Raw genomic sequence first — 27,535 nt, 5'->3', positions numbered from 1 at the left:
GCGCCCTCAGACCTGAGTGGATCGACCTTGTGTCAGTAGCAGTGCCTTCATTATGCCTTTTCTCAACCAGCGCGAGCAATCACTACCACACACATGCCAAATGGAAAAGCCCCAAAAAAAGGAAACACGAGCATCTCAGCGAGACAAAATGTCAGACTCCTGTCTGAGAACTGCCCTCCGCAGATTATCAGTGCACTGAGACAAGCTGCTGCTAAAACCCTTTCTCCTGATTGTGTGTGTGTGTCTGCACCTCCTGCTGTGTGGGAGCCAGAAGACCTGACAGAATTCAAGCCTTCCTCATTTATTTATGATGCTGCTTTGGGGGGGGGCAACCTTAACCACTTCAAACACGACCAACTGATCAATGAAAGCTATCACAGGGCAGATGAGAGAGGAGAGCCATTGTTAGATTAATGCTCATTAATGTTGATTGGTCAAATCCCCACAGAAAACTCAATACCAACAGCCACCTAATGATGCCTGCAAGTTATGTCCCTGCCACAGTTGACTGCTATTATATCTGTAAATGAATATCGCTATTCTAATAACATTTATAATGCATATTTGTTCATATTCCAGTAGGTGTCTAGTCACAGCTTGCTGAGCAGAGGAGACACGGAGAGGACACTGAAGGAAACCTAGAGGTAAACAGAGTGAATGGCCAGAAAATGCACTTAATTGCATCTTTCACCATGGAGACAAAACAAACATCTGCAGAAGGGGACATTACTCTGTAATGGTTTTCACCAACAGTCCATTTACTTGGCAACAGCAAAAAAGAAGCTTCTGAGTGGAAAATGACCTGTCTGGCTGCTGTCATGCTGTCTTACCCCCACCTCATTTTCAGCTGACCCAATACGTTTTACAAGTGTAGGCCCAATAGCTTATAGTAAAGGAGGAAAACTCAATGTCTGACAGACAAGGAACAAGGGGGCATTACATTAAATGCATTTGAATGTGCACAGCAACAGACTTTATAGTAAATATTCATATTGTAGTGTTAAATGGGTACAAATAGGCTGATATGCATACATAGCTCATAGTATATTGGGCGGTTGTAAGTGTTCTATCATTGCCAATATATAATCTGGAAACTAGTGGAGAGGTAATACCAGTTTTACGATTTATAAAGCATAAAGCTTAACATTAATACGTGTCTAATATACTATAATTACTATATTTGATAGATCAACATCCATAGTCTGAGAGAGTGAAGCCAATCATCAAGCTGTGATATTTCATTAAAACAGGAAAAATAGAGTTTCATGGTTGCATGAATTTGAATGTACAAATCCACTAGATTGTTATCTTCTCTGTATAGAACATAATTAGCATGCAACAAATGCAATGATAATAAAATGTTCATTCTACCATTCAAAACAATTTCCTCAACATAACAAAATGCCATTAATTGTGATTGATGGAGACCAGGATTTCATCATTTTGCTGTACGTGCTACTGTGCAGGAACAAAGCCATTAGTCTATGTCACCTTGTGTTCTACCTCCCAATTCAGAAAAATGCAATAATGAGATCTGGATCGGCCACAAAAAAACAAACACTCTTCCTCCTTAGAGTGGCAGAATGTTACAAAACAAACAAAAACAACATTCTGCCACTGCTGTGCAACTCTGTGACCTTGTAATTAATGCTCTGCACATACGGACAGATACCCAGCACACAGGAAGTGGAGGGCTGCCATGATTAATAACATTCTTCAAGAACACAAAATATCACCCTGACAACACTTGCTGATTTTATTATTATTTATTTTTTTCTTTAAAAAATAAAAAAATTCTACTAACAACTTTATTTACAGTGTGTCTGCTCCCTTCACATTAACATATTTGGCAAGCGCCATGCATTCACATATTCGCAGGGCTCACTGGGAAGCTTCCCAGTTTCAAGCTTGTAGAAGTGAGGCAATGTAAAATTTAAATCCCCCGTCTGCTGTAGAAAATAAATAAAATTCCAAAAGAAAGGGGATGAATCACTGGAAATTAATTTGATTTTTATATGCAGGACATGCACTGTGTGAAAAATAAAAAATAACGGTTGATATTTGAGAACTGTGAGCAGTGCCCATTGCTGTTGTTATATTGCACACTTTGTGGGTGGTGTAATGTGAGAGCTACAATGTGTTTTGGCTACGCTGATGAATAACAACCAAATTACACTGACATATGGTCCTATTGGCAGTTTGAACGCATTTAGAAAAAGAAAAGCCTCACTGAAAAATAAAGGTCTGGTGAACCTTCAAGCTAAAGAGGAGATTTTTCTTTTCCCAAACACGTTGACTTGGATCTCAGGGCCATTTTCCAAATGAACCTATGAGTTGATGGATAGGGAGACACACTGGATTCAGCACCGATACCAGGAATCAACATGTAATGAACACCTTCGTCTCTTTTCATTACGAAAGAGGGTGAGAAAATCAATCATCAATCACTGCTGTCCTGTGTTTTAATTATCTGCCGCCCGTGCTGCTTCACACCACGTGAAGCACAACTCTTGCGAGCGCCGCCTAAATGGCTCCATTCTCCAGCCACTTAACTGGTTAAACAAGTAATCCCCCCCGCAACTCTTGAACTAATCCCCCCAATGGCAATCTGATGCACTTGTGACAAGCCGCACTCACCCATCACCGCCAGAGCTGTGCCTTTGGCTAACTCCCTCTTTAGAGACTCCAGCACTTCCAACCCGCTGCCATCAAGATTGCACCTGTTGATAGTGCCATTGGCCGAGCTTATCCAGTACAGCTTGCTGGCAGTGTAGTCTATTGAGAGACCTGAGAGAGAGAGACAAGTGAAGAGAGGATCCCACATTAGCTCTCATTGTGCAAGGATGCATTAGGATACAGAGCGTGACTTTCAAAACATGGACCGATATTTAACTTTTTTACTGCAAACAAAACCAGAGATAACAGATGAATACTTAGAAAACTAAATCATATAATCGTAAATCAATAGTAGGTCAGACGTGTAACATAAACATCATTTAAATATAATTTAAGACATGATTAGAGATAGGCTTGGGACTGGGGTGTTCAAATTGACCAATCGGAGGAGGGGAGCATCAGCGACTTCCCCGATTTGACCAGCGAGCGACTGTCGGGCAGTGTTGAGCAGTAGTCAGTGTGTAGGGGAAGTGAGATGTGAGCAGAACCACAGTTGTGCACGCAGAGCAGAAGTGTTCACGGATACAGTTCTGTGTGTTTGTCTCAAGTGCACAGCTGAAGTTTTTTTACATACACAGATTTCCAGATTAAATAAACGCCATACTCAACCATCTTAAGAGTTTCATGAGATGGCAACATATTGTCTTGACTTCTGAAAAATATGCAGCACTGAGAAGGTGCAAATAAAAACGCTACTTCTGGCTAAAGCACAATATGTCCTTCTCCCTACAAATATGTAAAGCGTCCTTGGGTCCCGAGAAATGTGCTATAACAATTTAAGTTATAACTATTATCATTATTTCAGAACTGCATCACTGTGACAGCTAAATACTGTATTTGGTTGAGGTCTGATATAAATGCTTATGTGTCTGTTGGCTCGTGTTGCCGGGGATCTCTTTATAACAAGTTGGCATGAAATATGAACAAGACTGAGACTGAACGCTTTTAAATCCATTTCCTGGTTGACACCATGCCACCGTGTGTGAGATTCATGTCTGGCAGATTCACAGTCACAATGTGTCGTTAATTTAGCCTCGTCCCCAGGTCTGCACCGTACCGTGGAATTCAGCGCACTCTGTTATCTGCAGCGCTGACAGGCCCAGGAGAACGAGGGAATACAGTGGAGTCAATTATGCCGTTTTTGTGTGAAAAGGGGTTTGACCTTCAACTGTGTGGCAACAACTACAAGAGATGAGGGCCAGATGATTGTTTCTGTTAAATCAGGCAACAACTGCTCGATCAAGCACACTTCATGTCTATTGGAATTTACACTCAAAAGGGGAGACGGGATAATTATGGAAATATTCATGTTTCAAATGTTCAAAATCAGACAGCACTCACTCATCAATGACACTAATCTATTGGAATCAGTGCTTTGCAATTTAGGCATGATTGAAAGAACTAAGTTTCCAAGAGAAAAAAATTGTACTTAGACCCTAGTTTTCCTGAATATTGCCAGATACGTTTGTGCAAATTCAGAAAATCTAAATCAAATGACAGTATCTGGAGTAGATCCAACAGAACCCCTCAGTAACTCCTTTCTTATTATAAATACCTGCCAAATATTACACAGGTATATTATTGAGGTATAATATATATGATTCGAATTGTTTCTGACTGTTTTATACTAATGACACAAGAAAACGGTCAAAAAAACCCTCAGAGTATTTCTTTACTTTTAAAATCTGCTAAATTATAATAAAAAATTATCTGTTGCTGAGAAAACTACATTTTTCACTGTTAAATCTTATGTCTCGTTTCTTTGCTGGGGGCAGAACAATCCAAACCTTTCTCCTTTGGAAGATATTAACTCTCCTCTTCTATTTGCATGTTTCACTAAAAACTAGACCTGCCAAAATACAGTCTACAGTAAAAAGGTCTAATCGAGTCAGAAGAGTGGTTTGTGTGCTGCTGCAGAGATGTTTCACCTTCTCGAAAGGTGATCATTTCAATGATGTTCAATAGATGAACCAGAACCTAAGACCTCGTCATGGAATGCAGAAGGCTGCGTTTGGCAGATGGAAGTGGGAGGCGGTGAACTCGAGCAATATGCAGTCCAAATGAAAGCTGTTACCATAAAACAAAATGTAGAGAACAACCAGCAGCTTTGAATGTGACGTAGTGTAATGATCCCTGTACTGTGTCCTTGCAGAGCGACACATTGAAGTAACGTATTTTAACGGCATCGCAAACCAGGTTCATCCTTTCATAGCCGCCATGTTAAAGCCACCAAATAGAGGGATGCACTCTGTTTGATTAAGTTTCGGTTGTTGAAAAATATTTGTACAGGACTTGTTCACATGAAATTATAAGAATGATGGAGTCACTACAATCTTATATATTGCATAAAATGAATAATAATAATTAATCTGCATGAATAAACATGCATGTTTGCTGTAAGAGCATCTGCAATCTGTGCAATAAACATGCACAAAAGTCTGTCGGTTCAGGTTTAGAACAAGAATATCATCAGTAACAACAAACATTTTTATAGATTTACATATAAATAAGATTTAAAAGTAAATAATTTCTTTGGGATTCAAATTGTTAAGCATAAGTGCACACATGTAACACTTTAGCTTTGCATTAATTCGTATAGATTTCAAAGGAGTTGAGCATTGGCACACATGCAAAGCCTTGGACAGTCTCTACCAGACACTGACATTTTCAAAGAGTCTCTTTGACGCTGCCTGTTGCGATAACATCACCACGGAGGAGGTGGCTGTTCTTTCTGATTCTCGCTGACGTCGTTGAAGCAGAGAAAATGTCAGAGCAGGTACAAACACCACATCTGATTCTATTTTTAAAAAGTCAATATATGTACTTGCATGGAGTAAATTTATGATAATCAGATTATGGCAAAGTGAGATTATTACAGTTTTCTACTAAACACCTTCGTCGTGTTATCTTCATCATATCCCAGCTCAAATAGGGGAATTGCTTGAAATGAATTGGGAATGAAGTGAGCACAGATGCAAAGCGGTGCATGCAGTGAAACAGCTGCTGAAGCTGGGAAATTTAATTGAATTAAATTACCATAAATTGAATCTATAACCAAACAAAACTGACAAATTCCCTCAGATGTAGTTCTTGTTTTGTGGTATTAAGATGTTTGCAGTGGGCTACAATGACAAATCAAGTGCCCTTGAGTTATTGGAAAAACTGAGTTATTAGGAACCATGTGACCGTGTCATTTACGTTCAGAGTAAATCAGATTATAAAATGCACGTTAACATATTATAAACAGACAGAGCTCGGTCACATGTGAGCTACAACTGTTCCAGTTCAGTATGAGATACTGACCTACAGGTTCCCTCTGATTCTGCTGGAGGACCTTGCTGTTACTCCCGTCCATGTTCGCCATGTTGATGGTGTTGCCATCTGTCCAATAGATTTTCCTGTGTGTGGATGTGTGAGGTGAATAGGTAATGATCCAGTCAGGCACAAGAAATAACAAGGTGTACAACAATCAATACATGTTTTTATTAATTGTCCCTAGTAACCTGATAGATTCTGTTCCACGTGTCAACTTGGTAAAGACCTGTGAATATGTTTAGCTTGTAGAACATCGTCTCTTTACGACGAGGCTCTGATCTTACTTGTACGGTCCGGTCTCCTAAGACCGGTCTCCTAAGACCATGCATTGAAAGTAAGGTACTGACAAAGTGAACAGACTGCTCTAATCTACTTACCCCTTGGCAGGGTGCACTACAAGGCACCTTGGCTTATCAATGCCGTGGATGATGGAGGTCTTCAGGGAGCCATCAAAGCGAGCCACATTGATTTGTGACTCGTCATTTTCAGAGCTGAGCCAGTACAAGTTCCTTGAAAGCCAGTCTAAAGCCAGGCTGCGGCAGTTCACTATGTCTGTGGGGGGAGAACATGGAGAAAGCTGTGTGCTTTACAAAAATGTAATGCAAATGAGCTCAGGTAAATTGGCTACATCGGACATAAGCAAAATAAGGTACAAATACTATGATATTCAACAAATGATGTATACTCTAAATTGATGCAATCATTTCAAACAGACAAAACAGACACATAATAATTACAACCAACAACACCCACCTGCAGAGATAATGGTCTCTAGCTGGGTGCCGTTGATGAAGGCCCGTTTGATGGTTTGTGTTTTGATGTCGGCCCAGTATATCCTCTCCTCCTGGGCGTCGTAGTCCACCATGGTGACGTCATCAATATCTGGCACCGTCAGCGCCGTCATGACATTCATGTAAGGATTGTCAATGTCCACACCGCGGATTTCAGACCGCCGCACGTACAGGAGGAACCGTTTCAGTGCTGGTGAGAGGATTCAGAGAATAATCATTTGAGTTATCAGATCCAAGTGGGGGTGTGACTGTTATACCCTAATGTAAATAATAGGGTCAGTAAAATGGGATGTAAAACAAAACACCTTCCCCCCTTTTATTTACACAATCTATTTTGTTTTTTTACCCTGATAAAATAAGAACAATGCAAAATGAGAAAGGTCTTACTCACCAAAGCAGGACTGTTTGTTGTTTGAGAGCTTCATGAGGTGTGGACAGGTGCAGGAAGCAGTGCGATTGTAATTGATGAGGCACAGATGTGAACAGGGACCACGTCCATCATTCTCTTCACATGGGTTGGAGGCTGATGGGAGGAGAAGGGAGACAAAGAGAAAAGGGATGTGCCAGAATACACAGTGTAAGCAGGGAAGGTGGCAAGCACATAGATAGCCCATGATGAATATTGGACATGAAATGAACAAACAGCCTCTGCAATATAATAAAGTATAATTATTATAATTATAGTTTACTTGAATAGCACCTTTCAAAACCAAAGTCACAACAGACAATATAAACAGAGCTGCCGGAATAAAAACAAGAGAGACAGACGTCATCATAAAATCTTCCATCAGTGTAACCAAGAACAATTAAGTTTGAGAAGAAATTTCACAGGAGATTTTGAGCTGGTGAGTCTGAGCACCTCAGGCATGTCATTCAGGAGCTGAGGTGCCGAAACAGCAAAGGAACGATTCCCTATAGAGTCATGAATCTAGTAGTATCTGGTTTGTGAGTGAGAACCTCAGGCTGCACACATGCTGGTCGAGGAGGAGCAGAAATCACAAAGTCTGGCTATGAAGAGATTTAAAAAAGGAATTAAAAACAGGATTAAAATCAATAAAAAGATTTGGTAGCCAGTGTAGAAACTCTATAAAAAGAATCCTGATGTCAGAATAAAGTCTAGCAGCTGCATTCGTAGACTGTTCAGTGATCCTTTGTCTACAAGTCCATCCTCCCATCATCTACACATCGTATCCACTGAGGGTTTCAGGAGGAACTGGAGTTAATCCCAATGTCAGCAGGAGACAGATTTCACCCTGGACAGGTCACCAGCGAATCACCAGGCTGACACTCTCACATTCACACCTACTGTCAATTTGGAGTCTCCAAACCACCTAACCTCAACGTGCATGTCGTTAGACTGTGTGGAAGCCGGAGTACCTGGAGGAAACACATGCAAAAGACCCCAGCAACAGTGACGCAATTGTGCTAACCACTCTACCACCGTGCTGCCCTCATTTGCACCTATGCAGTAATCCAGTGTGTCCGTAAAAACTTTAAGTAGTGTAATTGTTAAAATGTACAATCAAAACTCAGGAGGTAAAAGCAGATGGCTTTAAAAGGGCGATCAACAATATTAAGCAGGGTTCTGGGACTATGCTTGGGTATGGTCATTAAATCTGAAAAAATATTTAGCTCTCAGTCTTAACAAGCTTATTATATGATGCCAGTATTGTCTTTATCTGCTGATAGTGCACTTAGAGTGTGGTGTTGTGCCCCGGCAGACAGCTCTCTCTCTCTCTCTCTCTCTCTCTCTCTCTCTCTCTCTCTCTCTCTCAGAGTAACTGAGCAAAAGTGAAAGATCGATATTATTTTCAAATTTGTCTTTTTCAGGGGCAACATTGTCCTGAGAGAAAATACCAAGATAATTAAAGTTGTTTACTGGTGCAACAACATCAGAACTAGTTTCTCAGACAGTAGATTGGAGTATGGTATCAAAAGAAAGCATGGTCGGACCCACGGGGAGCGATGGTGTTGATGGTGTTAACACTCAAAACATGTATGTACACTTAGTCAAGCATGTGGCCATGATTATCAATATTTTGTTTCAATTTAGATAAATCTGTGACACATGGGAATTCAGAGACGGCTGAGTTCTTCCACTTGAAGCAGCAGACTATAATAACCTTGTCAGAGTCAGCACTGATAAGAGGAAGTCAGAGAACTCAGAGAGGAAGAGTGAATCGGATCCAGAGGGTGATAAACAATTAAACCGAGATAAGAGAGTACATTTCATTATTTTAATGGTCCTGCACCATTATACACAGCATTTATAGCCCTTTGTCATCATGCCCATCAAAGAAAATGCAATTTCTAAATAGAAACAGAAAGCAAAGCTGAAAACAACCATCATCATATTAATGTTCTTTGTTATTGGCAAAAAATTACAAAGCATGAAACCATAATAGTTCAGTAGAGAAATATAAAAAATCAATTCAGTTTTTAGATGAATTTTAAAACAAGTTCACAGGCTCCAAATAGGAGAAATTACACCATATGTCCTTTTTATTTATTTTTTAAAAAGAAAAATGTTGGGTTTTGAAAAAAATATTAGCTAAAAATTATAGCTATGTTTACTCTTTGTGACCTGTCAGAGGTTGAGGGTGACATTATGTCAACCACCATGTTCCTGTAGGGCAGCAGGATACTAGGTTAAGACCTGTCACTTCCCAGCAGACATGCACATCAAGCTGAATTCCACCAGCTGTTAACGCTTAAAGGCACAATACATTTGAAGGACCATATTCAGAAAAAAGGACGTCACCCACAGTTCAGCTATTTCCCATTATTCTACAATCACATTTCATGCATCAAACTCCTCCATCTACCGCGGGTGATTCATGTCGAACAGGCTCATTCAAAGTTCATTTCCAGGGCTCCTTCAGTAGAACATTGAAGAGCGACATTGCAACACAAATGTGGCTTATTTAAGTTCAATAAAATGCAGCTCTATGTTTCTGCGAGCAGGAAACAACACCCAGCTCACTCAGTGTAGGGACCAATCACAGCAGCGGTGTATTCACCTGATTCGTGCTCTTGAGAGATGACAGGCAGCAACAACAGAGACGAGGTGTTTGCTTGCTCTAACCTGTCGGATTCCTTTGCAGGAAATAAGGGTACTCAGAAAAAATAAAGAGATGCTTATTTTCAATCTCAAAAGCATGTTGTGAAAAGACGCAGCGTCGTGATTAGATGTTCAAAGACGTCATTATGTGTATCTGTTCAAAAAACTAAATTACATGAATCTGTAACTAACAGATCTGTAAGAAACAGATTCTGTTGCAAAATGAAAATAGAAACTATAAAAGATAAAGACATGAGGAAAACTAGCTTTCAGCTGAAGGGAATAATGGATTAATGCAGAGAATGTTCCCGCAATTTGCAGTGAAAATGTGAATAACTACTTTATAAGTGCAGAACAGAAAACGCATGAACTTTTTGCACAATGTGAGGATTTGACAATAATCCAGCTACAACACAAGGCTCTTTCTTTGTTACCTCCACCTCGTCTTCCTAGATGCGAAAGTTTAATCCCTTTTCAATAACGCAGATACAAATTAGACGACTTTCAACAGGTTCCAAGTTTCATTTCATGGTATGAAAGGAAAGAAGTCTATTGTCTCACTTCAGCTCGTCCTCGATTCAAGAGACGGCTTGGTTGATTGTTCTGTGTGTATTAACGCTGCATGTTTGTCTATTTGATTTTGTTGGGAGTATTTGCAGAGGTCATCAAATGTGTTGTAAATTGATGAACATATTTTTTGAACTTGTTTTATCTATTTGCATGTGTTTTCCCGACTTGCAGTGCATTGACCTCTCAGAATGTAAATTGTGAGTAAAATGACTTGCTAATGAAATCAGATTCCTATTTACAAACAGGACGGGCATCTTTATCATGTGGCCATCAAAAATGGTATTAATCAACTTATTCATTCAGTTCAAGGTACTTTAAATATATCAATTGCTTTTCATTATTTCTGCTCTCTCGTATAACGTATTTAGATCCAGGTACATCCATATCAGCTATGATACAATTTAATACACAAGTTATTCCTGCCACTGAGAAACCTATAACTGCTGCGCTTATTTGTTTCTCTGCCTGTGTCACAATGCTGTTGACACAATTATAGAGCAGTTTGTCTGCCTGCAGTAACTGTATCTTCTAAATGGCATAAATATAATTTTGCACATATTGAGCAAAGAGCAATTATGAAAGGTTACGATCCAACTAAATTATCCTAAGCACCTTCTTCATTCAAGTACTTGCTTTTGAATAAACGTAAAGTATAAGTACATTTTGTATCAGTGAACCAATTCCCCTCTCAATATATCTATTTTTAAAAAATATTAAAACATGTTTTTAAATAAAAACGATGTGAACAAGGAAGGCAATCCATAGTAAAAATGTAGTGCAGTAGAAAGTGCAGATGTTTAGAATGTAGTGAAGTAAAATTAAATAGTACCTGACGATAAATCCATTTGATACAAGTACAGATACATGAAAATATACTTAAGTACAGTAACATGTACTTTAGTACATCTCACCACTAAATAACATTGACTTCCTACTCAGTTGATTAAACCCAACCCAGCTGTTGACAGGAGACATTATTTTCTTCACTGGTGTTATTTGGGTGTTTATAATAGTATTAAAGTAATGAATATACTTATAGTTACTTTATGACCCCCAGTCTATGATCAACTAATCACTTGTTTTATAATAACTGTAACTATAGCAACAGGCCAATCAGCCTCCTGATTTGTGAATGCCTGTTCCCCATTCTTATGTTAAACTGTTGCCTTGCCTTTCAAATGACAAATCATTTAAAGGCTACCTGGCTCCAGTGGACCTTCACCTGCTGAATAGCTCCTGAGACAAGCCTCATATGTGCTGTTCAGTTCAGCCACTCTCGCCACATCCCTCCAGTTGATCGGGGTCTAGCGGAGCATCACATCTTTAAGGCCTGGGTTGTGGCTAGAGTGGATAATAGCCAGATCCCCCCCCCCCCCCCCTCTAACCCAGATGAGCTCTTTTAAATCGGATTAGGAACGCTTACCGTCTTCTTTGGAAAAGCAGTCCCATTTGCCTCCACTTATCTATAGTGAACAGTCAGGAGGATGCAGATACAGGAAGGAAACATGCAAATGAACTTGTGACACACTGACGAAGCAGTGCATTACCACCGGAGTAATGCCCATTGAGGGACGGGGAAACTTGGCAATGCAGAAAAGGGCAGTTGTTGAACAGAGTGCTCAGTCAGTCGGCCTTAGCCAAAATGATCCATCCTCCAGTGTCTTATTTTGGCAGACCTGCTTTAAAAATCAATCAAATCTATGTATACAGACTGTTAACCGGGGGGGAACTGAAAGAGAATTGAAAACAGATTTCATTCATTTTAACCTCATACATGTTGATCTGCATATGAAATAAAAATGGTCTGAGATATCTAGTTGTTTTATCAGACAGCATATGAGCCGTGAAACTTTTGTGGTCAGAATCTTGGATTACTCAGCTTTCACAAAAATTGATTTCTTATTCAGCTGTGACACTTCACTTCAGAAGCCTTCACTGAAGTATATTAAGAATATTAATGAAGGTTCAGACCTTTTTAATGTATTTCCTGGCATCACAATACACTATTCATATTACTAATTGATCTGTCTATTGGATGTGCCACAATTATTCGTAGGCGTAGATGTGGTTTTCATTCCGAAGCTCTCTTTATTCACGTCTGGGGGAAAAAAAGATGAAGTTCTAATATGTAGTAGTATGGCAATAATTTGGATAATGAGAAAACACATTCAGAGGTACCATTAACTCAAGCAAAGCTAATTCTTTGCATGAGTACCTCTTTCATTCAGATACTGCTCACTGATTGACGGGCCAAATGAAGGCAGAGGCAGAAGTTGAAATTAATTACATCGTGCTGTTTTTTATCTCCTGTCACTTCATGAGAATTAATTGTTTTAAAGGACAATGAATCCTCCGTCAACAACCCAGGCAATGGTGGGACTAAAGCAAACTTTCATCTGAATTCTTACAAGATGATAGGATGTGATGAGTTTGAACCCCTTTTGTGCACAGGCCTAAAAATGAAATACCTACAATGAAATGATCACTGTTCTTGAACCTTTCTAATTCCAGTTCTTGTACTGGTTTAGTTATGAATGATAATTAATTATAGTTTACGATATGGAGGTCAGTTGCTGTTGAACCAACTTTATAGATTCAGATGCATGATAAAGATGATACCCTTCTGGTTTGTTTACAAGTATTGTATCCTGTTGTGAAAAATATAATAATAATAAGTCTAATAATAATAACGTTATTTGTATAGCACTTATCTAAACAAGGTTACAGAGTCCTTCACACAAAAAATGCATGGCAAAATGAGGAATGAATTATAATAAAAATGTATTCAGTTCATTTCTTCTTTAAGAGTCAAATCATATCATAAAAAGGTCAAGACCTTAAATGTATAGAGAAGCCCAACACCACGACCAACCACTTTGGAGATTGTGGAGACACATAGACTGCTTTTACATCTTCAGTGTTGAAGTTTCCCGTTTTTGTGTTAAGCACGTAAACAGCATATCCTCTATTCCAGTGTCCTAGATAAGCCCCTATCCTAGTTTTGAGAAACATGATTTTACAAGTTGGTCCAATACGTAAATCATCGGGATTCTGGTGCATGTATACATCTTATCCCGCTTTCTGACCACTGCAGCTCAGTGACGTAGCATAAACACAAAAAATGGGGGCAACAACAGCATCTCAATTCTGGAGCAAACTCAGGCTGTTATTTCCTCTGGTTTCATGACCAACTCTGACAAAATTTGCACTTACTAATCTCCACCATGAGAACCCACAACCTACAGTCTTCATCCAATGCCTCCTGGTTCTGGTGACAGGTGACAGCACCACACAGGTCAAAGTGGAGGACATGTTCAATACTTGCTGTTTCTCTTGTCAATCCACAACACCATCTTAATAGACCTAAATTCGCTATAAGCCAAAGCTGCCTCATTTAAAATAGCCACCATACAGGAATCAAAATTGCTATTAGGATGTGCCGTTGTAACCATGGTTAAACATCATCTGCCTGCACAAGCAGACAATTAGAAGTAACTGGGATACTTGGATTTATTGTGAATATGGGATATGAATAACCACTTTTTTCAATCTTTCATGTAAACACATATCCCAGATAAAACTTGAATAGTAAATAGTCCTCAATATAAGTGTATGACTTTATGGTTTCAAACAATGTATAGATATACATCAACATGCTATGTCAATAAGAAACAAACCCCTTAAGCAAAACTGACATATTAAAAAATGTATTTAATACCAGCTAATAAAAGCATTTTCCATTTTTCTATGAGCATGAGCAGAAAAGCCAGGAAATCTGTTCTCACCTTGTGGCTGCCTGCTGGGGTGGAAGATCTGCAAGTCAAAAGGCTGGGCACTTGTCTTCTGGATGACTGTCACATTCCGCCCAGTCCACTTATTGGCTCTCGCTAAAGTATTGGTCCTCCAGTCCGTCCAGTACACGTTGCCTCCGTAGAGAGACACAGCAAAGGGATGGGACAGGTATTCGTGGCCCCTGAGGATCTCAATGACCCCGGTGCCATCGTAGAGTGCAGAGAAAATCGCATCAGAGCTGTTCAAAAGAGATGAAAATAAAGGGCCACATCAAAGTTTAAACTGCTCTTCAAATGCATTGAAAGGGATCCTCGCAAGTAGGCGGATCAAAGTTTAACCCACCAGTCCACTGATGGAGCTGTTAAATTGTTCAAGACCCTCTCAAAACCAAATATGGCCATTGTACTAAAATCTTTAAATATTACATGTCGTCCATTATTGAACGCCCACTGGTTGTACATCGGCGATTCAAGGGGAATATCTACTGAATCCTTTGCAGTAGAATATGTCATACATGCGAACGAAAGGTGTGAAAGCTTCTGCACGCAGCAGGAGAACTCTAAACGGCATACCGTGCATCTGTCCAAACAATCCTCTTCTCCAGATGATCCAGAGTCAGTCCATTAGGCCAGGCGCCAATTTCCATGTCCTTAAACACAATGTGCCGTCCTCCTCCACTCATTGATGCGGCCTCGATTCGGGGGAAAGTAGCGTCCCAGTCGGTCCAGAAGAGGATCCTTGGGGTAGAAACCCAAAAAGGCAGCAGTTAGTATTAATCACTGTCTGTTTGCTTTTACAAGGGATAGCAGCAATAAACTTAATGTGATTTTCTTTAAAACTAAAGGGATGTCAGACATTTTAACAATATGAACCATTTACATACACTGCAAACACTCTAATGCTGTTCTGACTGTAGGCATTAACAGACAGTGATGATGAAGGCTGCCCAAGAACAGCCCCAGCGATCCGGTGCAACCCTCAACATCTGTGACAGGCCTTGAAATGGCAGACCATCTGTTTTATTATTACTTTTCACAGCTCAATGAGGCCTGAAAATGAACAGTGTCCTACTCCAACCCAGCACACATCACTTCTGTCCTGACATGGTCCACAAAGTCAGCCATAGAATGCCAGATAAAATGGGTGTTCAGGCTTAAATCAAGTACTGACGACAACGAAACAGCGTTGGGAAGAAATATCCCTGTCCAGATCAATAGCAGTATTCACTTGATAAGGCCTCCCAGATCAATGACCCACTTTGAGTGGATTCAAGTAATTAGATTAAATTTATTACCCTGGGATGGAAAAGCGTCTTTAGGCACCAAAAGCACCCATTAATCCTACTCTGCACAGCCATGAAACGTAGTCATCCTCCCAAAAGTGAACGTGTACTATTGTAAAGAGTGCATGAGCAGCTTAGTCATTTTTTAAGAGTGTTAAATTGATTTTAGGAATGTCTGGGTTTTGCTCTAATCTGAAATATACTGGCCACAGTATACAACCACTGGCTAGATCTCAGATGCATTCATCCCAAGTAAGCACCCAGTATGAATTAGCAGCATCGCACCAGCAGCAGAGAAAACATATTCCAGTTTTGGTACAATTTGCATTTTCACACATCCTCTAAAAAAACGTGCCATGTAAAAAGAAAACCCAAACTGTGTTTCCAGCCCTGCAGAAGCTACTGTGAGAAAGTAAACCAGTTATTTATCACTCTCTGGTAAAAGTAACATTTTTCATAACGTGTTTATAAATCTACCAAAGTGGAAAGTACCTTGATGGACATAAATTTACCATCTGACTATTTTTTTTTAAAGGCAAAACACTTTGTTGATGTCATATAAGGTGTATTTTAGTAGATAGCTTTTTGGTAGATGAGAACAGGCGTAAAGAGACTGGAGGATCAGAGCTGAAGTCTCACAAAGGGGGACAGGTCTGACTCATTATTATTCACTGATGCAAAAACACGTCAAAGACAGCAGCCGAGCAGATTTCGTAATGTTGAACTGTCCCGAGAAGATCCTGCTGTTAGGGTGAACTTGTCTTTGACACGTGTATTAAAAACCCACATTAAATGAGGAGCAGGGCTGCGGGAGGCCTACCTGTCACGCCGCCACTACCACCACCAGCCTTGCATGATGATGTTACGCGAGTGACACAGATTCCAGTTCTGTGGCTGCGGCTGAGTCAGTCCCGTGGATCAGCCCACTCATGAGGGACAAACAAGAACACCAGAGCTGCAACACGCACAGGCTCAGTTCTCACGTTCAGTGGCAGCTACAGGACATGTTTTTTTCAAACTTTTGACTGTAGCCTGCTGTTTCACTGGGAATGAATAGGAATAATGAAACAACTCAATATTGCCCGTTGAGAGCCTTTACTATTCAAAGAGAAATATTTGACATTTTTAAAGACGAAATCAAAGTGCATTGATTTTGCACAGTGTTAAGTCCCAGACCTGCAATTCACAAGACAATGACCACAAACCACTGCACTCCACCACCACTCCACCAAACATTATTAAATCATATCAAAATCAACACGTTACATATGTTTCTCAAGTTTAAGTGCAAAGTTGTCTTGTGAGCTAATGTAGGAACATTAAAAAAACACAAACAAATCCCAGCATCCTGCCAAGATCTCAACCTCCTTGGCCTGAACCAGCCAGTAGAGTCACAGCACAGTGACACGGAAATGCTCCTTCACCAGCTCCACCACCTGACAGCACTGGCAAACACTGACAGTTGTGTTTGATGGGGCGCCAGGCCAAGACAGAACTGCATGCCTGCTGGGAAGTGAACCTCGGTCTCTCTTCAGTGGTGGGTGTGCGCTTTTTTTCCATATCCCCCACTCAGATGCCCCTAAATTTTTAAAAATATGTTCAGTATCTCTCCTCGCAGAGCTCACAGCAGCTGCTGCTAGGCAACGATTCCTAACTGCTAATACAGAGTATTGAAGTGATATTGAGTAGTCGAACAAAAAGGATGTCCACATCTGGCTGCTTCAAAATCAAGCACCAGTGGTTTTGGTGTTTGTTTGATGTACAAGTGCGTAATGGATCAATAGCCGCTCTTTGTTCGGGAGCTTGATCGAGTCATTAACTACTCACTCGCCGGTGGCTCATTCCTGAGCTCTCACTGTCTATACGTCCAGGGAGTGTTGTGCATGAACACATCAGCCCTGCACCCACAGCTCAGTGTTGAAATCCAAGTTAAGACAAACCTACCAAACTGTACCTCAACCCTCACCAGGAGGCTTCATATCTCTAAATCCAATCTGAACCTGACCAGACTGCTCCCCATAACATCACACAGACCTGTGCACTACACAGTCACTCACTTTGAAAGATTCATTTCATTAATTTCTTTTTAGGTAGAACTTGAATCGTGCTTGTTCTGAGGTTATCTGCCGTTTTGCAAAATGTGCCGTCCTTCAAATCATCAACAGCACTCGCTCCCACTTGGTGTTGATGAAAAGCAAAGAGAAAAACAAAAAGATAACTGATTTTGCAGTAATGATCTGTCCACATACAAAAAGTGACAGTCCAACCCTGTCTCCTCGAAATTACGTGTAAATACAACGTCAACTGCACCAGCAAATGTGTTTTGTAACAAACATGAGCACTGGCTGGATTACACTCGAAGGCTAAATGTTTTTTTTTCCTTTTTTCTGAGTGAATGAAGCGCTGCATTTATTAACGGCAGCAGAATCACCAGGATGTAGTTGGGGTGGCTGGCAGGCAGGCAGACTGTCATGAGGCTTGATGAGAATAAATTGGTTCAGATAGTTAAAATATGCCTTTATTTTCATTTCTGATTTCTGCTTTATCTTCTCCTCATGTTTTTTCCCCCTCTGCCTGTCCAAAGATAGTTCATTTCAACCCCTGCATATACTCGTGCATTAATATGAATACTGTACATTTTCTACATCTTGCACATCATTTAACGCAGTGCGATGCGAGGCCAGCGACTTACTTTGCATATCGCTGCCACCGCTGGATTTACAAGGGGAATGTAAGGAACAGTGACACTGCCTATAATCAACCTACAGTATTATGTTTATTGCTCTTTAGCACCTCCCTGATACTTGGAGCTTAGGTGGTTTAAGTATAAACTTTAACCAAAAGAGAATCGGCAACAACATTTAAATTGTTCAAATCATTGTATGACCCCAAGCAGCCTTATATTATGATCCTTAGTCTGGATTAAAACACTGTCAGTCCAAAACGTAAGGCAATGCAAAACGATTCACTGCTCAGTAAATCATATTAACATTACATACAAAGTAAGTGTACACAAGCAAACACACACATATATATTTGTTCAATGTTCAAGGGCTACAAATAGGCTTAAATCCTTCTTCTGTATTGAATAAAATGTTTCTTTTTTTTATTATCTTAAAATATGAAATGTGTGTAAGGAGATACCAAGTTGATATGTTCTTACAACAAGATAACTAATTCAAAGTTTGTATTTCACGACAAACCTGAACATGTAAGAACCGGACCCGGTGTGTTGCACATTAGAAGTGAGGACTTTCCTTTTAGTGCCATGCAAATGTGTTTTGTTTGGGCAGTTCTGTTTCTTTCCAAATGGCAGGAAGGCAAAGTGCTAAATCGTTGCACAGCATAACAAACTATCGCAGGTGTGAAGCATCAGAGGGAGCCGGACCTGTTACCCCCAGTTTGATGTCAGTGCCGACCCACCAACAACCTCATTTAACAAATTAAAAGGTTAATCATAACACTTGTTGTAACAAGGAAATGAAAGTATAATCAATGCAATGCAATTGGTGCTTTGTTTCCTCTAATGATTTGCTTGCTAAGGCAAATGAAAGGCTGCCATTTCAGAGCCGCAGATCAGCCCACTAACACTCTCCCCATGCATCTCAGCAGGATAAACAACTATAATTTAAAAATTGGGCCCAGAGGGGAATGATGGACAAATAAGAACTAAGCATATTTTGGGCTTTAAGTGGAAGGTCTTGCTTAAAATGTAGAAAAAGCATTGCTCAAGAAGAGGGGTGAAACAATAGTGAAGCGTTGGTTGGAGTGATGGTTGGAGGGGCTTTAGCTACATCAGTTGACATTACTGGAATGGAGAACACTGCGCTGTTATTGATGTATTCTATATCTGCTGCTTTAATGGACCTTAACACAGCAGACATCTTCATACATCAAGGCAGATGCAGACGTGAGGAACACAAGGAAGCTGTAATTTGACTTCATTCCAATAATCTCGCTGGCTGATGGATGGCAGAGCTACCGGGAGGCTCTGCACAGGAGTCAGTGTGTAACATACCCCTGCCCTGGGTCTAGCGCAATGGCCCGTGGATGCTCCATGCCTCCAGCGATCAGTGTGGTCCGCATGTCCCCATTAAGCTTGGCCACCTCGATCTGGTCCAGATTGCTGTCTATCCAGTACAGTTTCCCTGTGATCCAGTCCACAGCCAGGCCCTCCGGGGTGGCCAGGCCGTGCTGCACGACCACCTCAATCCCCGTCACCCCTGAAACGACGACATAAACATTACAACAACATGACTATGAAGCAGTAATGGTATTCAAGAGGCAGCGGTGGTTAATGTATCTTCAAAGTGCTGGGAAAAAAACATTCTAAAAGCAGAAGAGGAAACTCAGAGACTCTTGAGAAAAGCTATTTAATATAAATAAGATTGCTTTCCACAGGCTTCAGTTAAGCACGGTAAAGGGTTTTCCCACAATATTTATAATCCAGTTGTTTACAATTATTCTCAGCTGTTGGGGCTTTTATGTGTGGCTCACAAAAGGGTTGAATAGGCATAGCTCCATGGAGGGAAATAAAGGCAAAAGCACTGTCTGAATGTTCTTCCACACAGAAAAAATACAGTGAGGGAGAAGTCCTGATTCATCTTTTTATGAGAGGTAGATACTGTACGACAATAGCTGAAGGTTTCTGGACCTGCAGACATTTTTAAATAGGATGAGCTGAGATAAATGTCCAGGGAGCGACAATATCAACCCAATATATCAGAGCTGACTTTGTGTAAAGACAGTAGAATAAAACAGCGTTATCACCGGCGGTGTCTTTGCCTTCCATTACAGCTACTGGAGCACAGATGAGCAAGACATGACTCGCTTTAGCCGATACATCACAGCAGCCTTTAGATTTATAGCAAATGTTTGAGTACATGGCAGTGTATTTGTGTGTGTGTGTGTCTGTGTGTGTATGTGTGCGTACCACCAGACTCGGAGAGCCTTCCCCTGTAGATCTTATCCTCCACCACGTCTGTCCAGTAAAGTAGGCTTTGATTGAAATGGAAGTCTAGTGCAATGGTGTTCCTCAGCCCCGGCACCAGAAGGCTGTAGTCCCGCTTGTGAAGGTCTATTCGTCTTATCTCGTGCCGGATTGAGAAAATGATGAAAGCCTCAAAGGGATCTGGTCATGGGGTGAGATAGGAAACGAGCACCACATTTTAACAGTAGGACCACAGGCTCGCCGATGTCAAGAGTGAATTGTAAATAAACAATGTGTGACATCATGTAGTCGACAGTGATTTGCACAGGCTAAAAAGCAGTAACCGCGCCCTTCTTCAAAAGGAGTCAACTGGAATCCATCAATGACATTTCACAAAAAACATTCAGTGCATCTGAGGGCTATTGTGGTCAACTATGTTCGGCATATGAACCATGAACCCAATAACTAAAATGAAGTCAAATCAAGCCATTCAGCCATGCACATAAACATAATACAGAAAGAGAAAGCTACCTGCAATAATCTACGAATACACAAACACATATGGGGGCATGTTCTTCCTTGTACAAATATTTATCAGAACCAATAATCATTCCTTGGATCCTAATTTGCCTCCAGAATCCTTAAATCTTCAATAATTACCTTTCTGTCCTACAGTGCCAACAGTTGACTCATACTGAACATGAAGCAAACTCTCATAACGTCTTTATTTTCCCTTATTTTCATTTAATTACCCACATTTTTTTAAACCTAGTGTTGATCATTATTTGTTGTTTACAATGGTGCACATCAAAGAAGACCCATCAATCCAGTTAGATTTATCATCCAGCCATGCAATTAAATCTAAATTAGCTTGTTTACCTAGCGGCCACAACACATTTACCAATGCTAGCTTAGTTTTGTGAAAAGCATTTTCTCGAATTCATCAGGTTATTGTATCATTCTATCCTGTGAGTTAATAATGTAGTTAAAAGCTTCAATAAAACACATCAAATGAAAACATGGAATCTGTGTATAAGCAGTGAGAGCACAGGTTAACAGAGTAAACCAAGAAAACACACGACTACACAGCCAACAGGCATGGTTATCATAATCTGTGACATGTCACAGTAGGAAATCATAATGAATATAATACAAATACAAATTGCTGAATTTCATTTAGCTGCTGTAGTCTCAGGATATTGATATTGTGAATAGTGGATTACTGTCATACGGTCATTGTGTAAGGGTGCACTTTTATTGGCTGTTTTTGGCAGGGAATGAGAACTGCTGACTGGATTGTCGGTCCATGTAAGGACCACTTTGAGGAATTCCTGAACTCGAACAACACAGCCTTTGAGAAAGAGGGCGGACTTGGAGGAAACCTCGCCCATATCCCTGGGAAAGGTTGCCGAGGTAGTCAGGAAGCTCGTCAGGGGCAAGATGCCAAAAGTGGATTAGATTCACAGTGAGATGCTGAAGTCTCTAAACATTGTTGGGATAACTTGGCCGACACACCTCGTCATTATCGTATGGAGATTGGGGACATCACTTATGAACTGATGGAACAGGGCATCAAATTATTGGGGCATCACACTGTTCTGCCTTCCAGAGAAAAGATATGCCAGGGTTCTGGAAAGTAGACTCCATTCGATTGTTGCACTTTAGATTCAGGAAGTTAAATTAGACTTCTGCCCTGGCTATTGAACAGTGGACTAATTCTTTAGTCTCACAATGCTACTTGAGATACCGTGGATGTTTACCCATTCAGTCCACATGTGCTTTGTTGACTTTAAAAAGGCCTCCATCTGGGTCCTTCAGGGAGTCTTATGGGGGTTCCTGTGGAAATATGAGGCTCTGGGGCCTTTGCTACAAGCCATCCAGTCCATGTATAACTAAAGCATGAGTGGAGTTTTTATTTTCAGCAGGAAGTCAAACACACTCCCTGTGGACATCGTCCTCTGACAGTGTTGTCCCTCATCACCAATCCTCTTTGTGATTTTCATGGACAGGACTTCAAGGCGCTGCCATGGGATGCGATGTGTCCGGTTTAGGGGCCTTGGAACTTCCTTTCTCCCATTTGCAGATTATGTGGTTCTGTTGCATTCATCAGACTGTGATCCTCAGTATGCACTAGAGCTGTGTATGTGTGAAGCGTCAGGAAAAAAAGCCAGGAAATGGTGAATTGCTTTCTTTGAGATGGGACAGAGTTTCTGCCCCAAGTGAAAAGGGAGCTGAGCCAGAAGGCAAAGCTTTTGATTTACATGACAATCTTTGTTACAACCCTCACCTATGGTCGGGAGCTTTGTGTCGTGACAAAGAAAATTGTGGATACAAGCCAGTGACACGAGTTCCCTCCACAGATTTGCTAAGACAAGGTGAGGAGCTACGGAATCCTAAGGGAGCTCAAAGTAGAGATGCTCCGGAAGGAGTCAGTTAAGGTGGCTTGGGCATCTGACTAAGACCTAGATGCGTTTCATCTGAGGTCTTCCGGGCATATAAAACTGATAGGAGTCCCTAGGCTAGAACCAGAACCTGGTGGAGTGATTATATACACAGTATCTTATTTGGCCTGGGAATGCCTCAGGTTTCCCAGGAGGAGCTGGAAGAAATTACTGAGAAGAGGGATATCTGGACTACTTTGATTAAACTGCTGCCACTGCGACTCTGGTTAATCAGCAAAACATGGATGGATGGATTATATATTGTATAACATTAGCGAGAAGAAGGGCAATTCCTATGTTCCTATGACCAAAGCAGAGGGTACACTGAATGTTAGACATGTGCAATGTATGAATGTCCAAAATATATTTTTCATCAAGTTACTTTGGATTCTATCACAATACGGTGAAAGATTAATTACAGTTATCTGCTTCTATCAAGTCAAATCTTGAGGGGAATTGGAACAAATGCCCTTAATTTAGTTTCGTATCTATTTCACTCAGCTTGCTGTTGCTCTGCTGATCCACTGTCTAGAGGACATGCTTTCACCAACACGTAGTGGAAATTTACAGTATGTGCATCGGTTACATCCAAACCAATTTGCTACCAAATACTTTGGGAATCAACACATTACATTTTCCATTTTCTGAAAAAGGAGATACATTTGTAAGCAGTCTCTTTTGAGAAATAACATTTGTAGGGTCTCTGAGAAGTGGCTAAATCTAATGACAAGTCCTAAAGCTGGCAACAGTGCTTGCATACTGAACTCGTCTTGCCCACTGAGGCTTAGCTCAATCAGCGAGATTATTTCCAGCACCAGAACAGCTCTGCTTCTGAGAAATGTTTGTAAAACTAAAACTCAAAATCCATCACACACACTCACACTTGCGCTTTCAAACTAATTTATCGACACACAGAATGCACCCTGTACATCCACACACAGGCTTTCAAATATGGGCCTTTCCGCAAGCCTTATCTTCACAGCACTCTAGACTAAATAATACTTTAGGGAACATCGCTGTTTGCACACAAATGCAATTAAAATTGTGTCCTTGCTTCAATGACACATTTCAGTGCTGTAACCAAACTCGCTTCCCTGCTACTGGAGAGAGGATTTGCATTTGCAGGTTTTCCTAACAAATGTTTTATTACAGAGATAAGGGAAGGAAAAGGAGGTGCAGATGTGTGCTCGGGACTGCAAACAATCCAATAACACCTCTCTCAATATAAAATTGGAATGTTTGTGTGGAATATTTGATTTATGATGAGGCTGTAGAATTCTGATTAGCTTCCTGAGAAAATAGTGTATTCTCTTCCTGCGTTAATGTACGATTAGAGCTGCAACCGCCATCAATCTTGGAGTGAAATAGAGAGGCAAGTAATCAAAGCGAGGTCCATAAATCTGAATGTGACAAGCCGGCAGCATGTGTGTGTGTGTGTAACCATTGTATTTCAAGCTGTCTCATCAAATAGATTATTCAATGACGGCTTCAGAATAGCATAAAGTTTTAATTTATAATGTGATATTACAATGGTGGATCATTTGGTTATATGAGATTAGGCCTGAGGTGAACTTCTTGCTCAGCTGAATGAAGTAACAAAGCTCTGGTGGTTTGAGGAGGGAGAGCATGTTTCCTTCACTCAGCATCAGTACAGATGGAAACAGACAGGACTCATCACCCGGATGCCTCTCCAGATTTGAAACTGATTGAATTTGACCCGACAGTACTCTCAATCACCATCTATTACTATTCCCCCGACCACCCCTGCACTTTTTCAGCAGTCAAAGAAGAACCTTACAATGCTGTAGTTTGACTTTTCTTGTTTTCTTCACTATGGTGGGAACCTTTGCTTTTAAATAAAATGCGAAACTCCAGTTTTTGTTATTAAAGGCCCCACCAACATTGCAAGAAAACAGTCTAAGACCAAAGATTTCATCTCAGCAGCAAAGATTGTAGAGGAACTAGTGTGCCCGGGGATACAATTTAAAATTACTGCAGACACAAGCCCACAGCCGCACAGCATCAAGACAACAAACAGCATCAGTAAAACAAACATTAAAAAACCAACGTCTGTTACCTGTGCTGTGACAGCTGTCTCCGTCTGGGTCGAGCATCCATCCTGGATAACAGGAGCACTTCACTGTGGTCTTGTACTGCTCACACACCTGGCTGCACTTCAGGTGGCGGCTGCAGTAGTCGACCACCTCGCACGTCTTGTTGCTGGAGTCCAGGTGAAGCCCAGGGGGACAAGAACACACGACCCCTTTCCCCGGTGCAACGGTGCACTGGTGACTGCAACCCCCTCTGGCTACGAGACACATATCTGGGGTGAAGGGACAACAACGATTCTTAGAAGCTACACATAGTGGAAGAGAGAATGAGATATAAAAAAAAAAGCAGATGTGGTGAATCTGCAAGACTGTGGTATTATACTAATTTCAAATTATTCCATGAATCTAAGATGGTTTGCTTTACATAATGCAAAAAGTTAACACACGTCAAGAACGTGCATTGTGTTCACAATCTAACGGAGATGAAGGTGTTGTATAATGAGCGTGCCTGTAGACAGCAGGCTGTGTGGATTCACCTGGGAATGAAACGGCTTTCATATCTGTCCCTGCTTCAAAAGGGAACATAATGCACTTTTCCCTTCATAGTGATAGAAGGACAGACACGTCTTAACTTCATGCTCTTTATCTTCATCTTCCTTTGATTTGTCTGCCCTGCACACCTGGTTCTTGTTTAAAGCTGCCAGGTCAAGATGGAACAGAATATTAGCGAGAATGAAACGGCCCTTCCTCTCTTTTCCCACCGTGATTAAGACGTTTATGTGCAAGGACAGCGTTGCACTCTCTCAGCAGGGGGGGTAGACCATGTGGGTATAGTTGTCAATGGCCGGGCTTGGATCCTGCTGAGTTGGTGAAAATCAATTAGATCCTCAAGGTCCTTCTGAACACATCCTAATTGTCTATAAGGAGGCGGAAGCCCTCTTTCAGCCACCATAACACAGGCACTCAAGGGTCCTGTGGGCACCCCCCCAAGGCTTGGCTAGTGACACTCTAGAAAATGAACCTCCATGTTTACACTGCTCACTTCAGGAGATTAGATGGCGAGAGCTGGTCACATGAGATCCATTTCTTCCCCTTTATAGGCTGATGGACAAACATTAGCCATCATGTGCTTCATGTTCTGTCCCTTAAGGTCTCTGAGGCAACATATATCGGCTCCTAGTCAGGCTCTACGCAGCTGAATGTAAAGGAGAGGAAGAGAGCATAACTTCACTGGGAGATATTTCAACATCCCATGATATGATCTGATAAGATGCAACAATAAAGTGGAAGTTAGCAGAAGGGCTGTGACGCGCCTCAGCAGGTAACATGTCCTCATTGGAAGATGTGACAGTGTGACTATATTTCCACATTTGGTATTTAATGAGGAATTAGGTTATATAGCTAAACATAGAGTTGCACAGAAGATTGTGCTGCAGATTTTATTTGCAATCTTAATGAGGTTTATTTATTTACCACTCTTTTATTTCCTCATAAAACAATGCCACTGGCTCCAGTGTTTCTATCCTTGAAAATATGACAATCAAAGGAACTCAAACACAGTTGCGGCACTGCAGCATCCAAAATGCCTACTAGTATCGTGGAAATCATTATTTCTGACAGGTTTTCTTTGTCTTTTCACTTCACAAGTGATTCATTGCCAAAAAATATATCTTTTGAGTATCAAACACTCGCCCCCCGTCGGGTTAAAAAGGTGATCATAAAATGTTCCTCAACAAGAAAAGCACTTTGGTCAGCTTGAATTTTGGTAACGACAGATTAAAATGTTGACAAGTATCCAAAAAAATCAATATAAATGTCTCAAAAGGTACAAAATCGTACTTTCAGCCTATCACCTCTCTTTGGAACGCAGGTAGTGCATTCAGTCAATATGGGGAGTGAGCAGACAGATGTGTACCTAACATTTGTCTGCCGTGTAACGTGTGAATGCTTTAATCCCTCGGCAATGGTACAATTCAACCACTATATAAAAACATTTGACAAACTTTCTAAGCCTCAGGAGAGGAAAGTTTGAATAATCCATCCTCACACTGGCTTCCATACAAAATCCTCCTCCTCACATAAAAAGAATCCTGCATGGCCCGGCCCGCCAGTACCTATCTGACCTCGTCCACTCCATCCCAGCACCCACAGGCCTCTCATGCAGGTCTGCTCACCATCCACCGCACCAGCCAGCAGACCTATGGTGACAGAGGATACTGTGTGGCAGCCCCCCCACCCTCTGGAACTCTGAGATTCACAATGCCCCATCTGTGAACCTTGACCAGCAGATGTATTATTCCCAGCTAGTATTTCTATCCTCAGCTTGTTTCTTTTTTTATTTTTCACTCTCCTAACTTTCGATATACTTCTGATTATTGCGGTTGGAAGGCCTCTTAGTTCCAATTAACTAACTAAAGGCAACTAGCAACTGTCGTTACAGAAAACAATGACATTTGACATTTTATTTTCCAGGATTGTGAATGGCCTTCTTCATGTTTAAACATCACAATGCACTAAGTAGAGGAATGTATTGTATTGGCAATCTTACTAAGCCTGATGCCACAATCACCCACACCCTGCAGGTCAGAATGGACAGTTGTACAAAGCAACGTCCAAAGATAAAAGT

General features: G+C 40.9%; 1 protein-coding gene across 5 annotated transcripts in view; it reads right to left on the bottom strand.

Moving 5' to 3' along the window:
• The window catches only part of lrp1bb (low density lipoprotein receptor-related protein 1Bb), a 242,224-nt gene that overhangs the window by 78,278 nt on the left and 136,411 nt on the right, over positions 1 to 27,535 (bottom strand). For all 5 annotated transcript variants that reach the window (XM_034574175.1, XM_034574176.1, XM_034574178.1 and 2 more), the window contains 10 exons: positions 24,936 to 25,181; positions 20,421 to 20,618; positions 19,506 to 19,710; positions 14,778 to 14,942; positions 14,199 to 14,443; positions 7,174 to 7,305; positions 6,745 to 6,972; positions 6,369 to 6,543; positions 5,980 to 6,074; positions 2,638 to 2,787 (listed from right to left, as the gene is read on the bottom strand). In XM_034574175.1, the coding sequence (XP_034430066.1) occupies positions 2,638 to 2,787; positions 5,980 to 6,074; positions 6,369 to 6,543; positions 6,745 to 6,972; positions 7,174 to 7,305; positions 14,199 to 14,443; positions 14,778 to 14,942; positions 19,506 to 19,710; positions 20,421 to 20,618; positions 24,936 to 25,181 (1,839 nt within the window). The remainder of the gene's footprint in view (positions 1 to 2,637; positions 2,788 to 5,979; positions 6,075 to 6,368; positions 6,544 to 6,744; positions 6,973 to 7,173; positions 7,306 to 14,198; positions 14,444 to 14,777; positions 14,943 to 19,505; positions 19,711 to 20,420; positions 20,619 to 24,935; positions 25,182 to 27,535) is intronic.

Source organism: Hippoglossus hippoglossus, chromosome 21 (assembly GCF_009819705.1).
Source record: "Hippoglossus hippoglossus isolate fHipHip1 chromosome 21, fHipHip1.pri, whole genome shotgun sequence".
Taxonomy (NCBI): Eukaryota; Metazoa; Chordata; class Actinopteri; order Pleuronectiformes; family Pleuronectidae; genus Hippoglossus; species Hippoglossus hippoglossus.
Note: the sequence above shows the minus strand (reverse complement) of the source record. Positions and strands in the feature narration are given on the sequence as shown.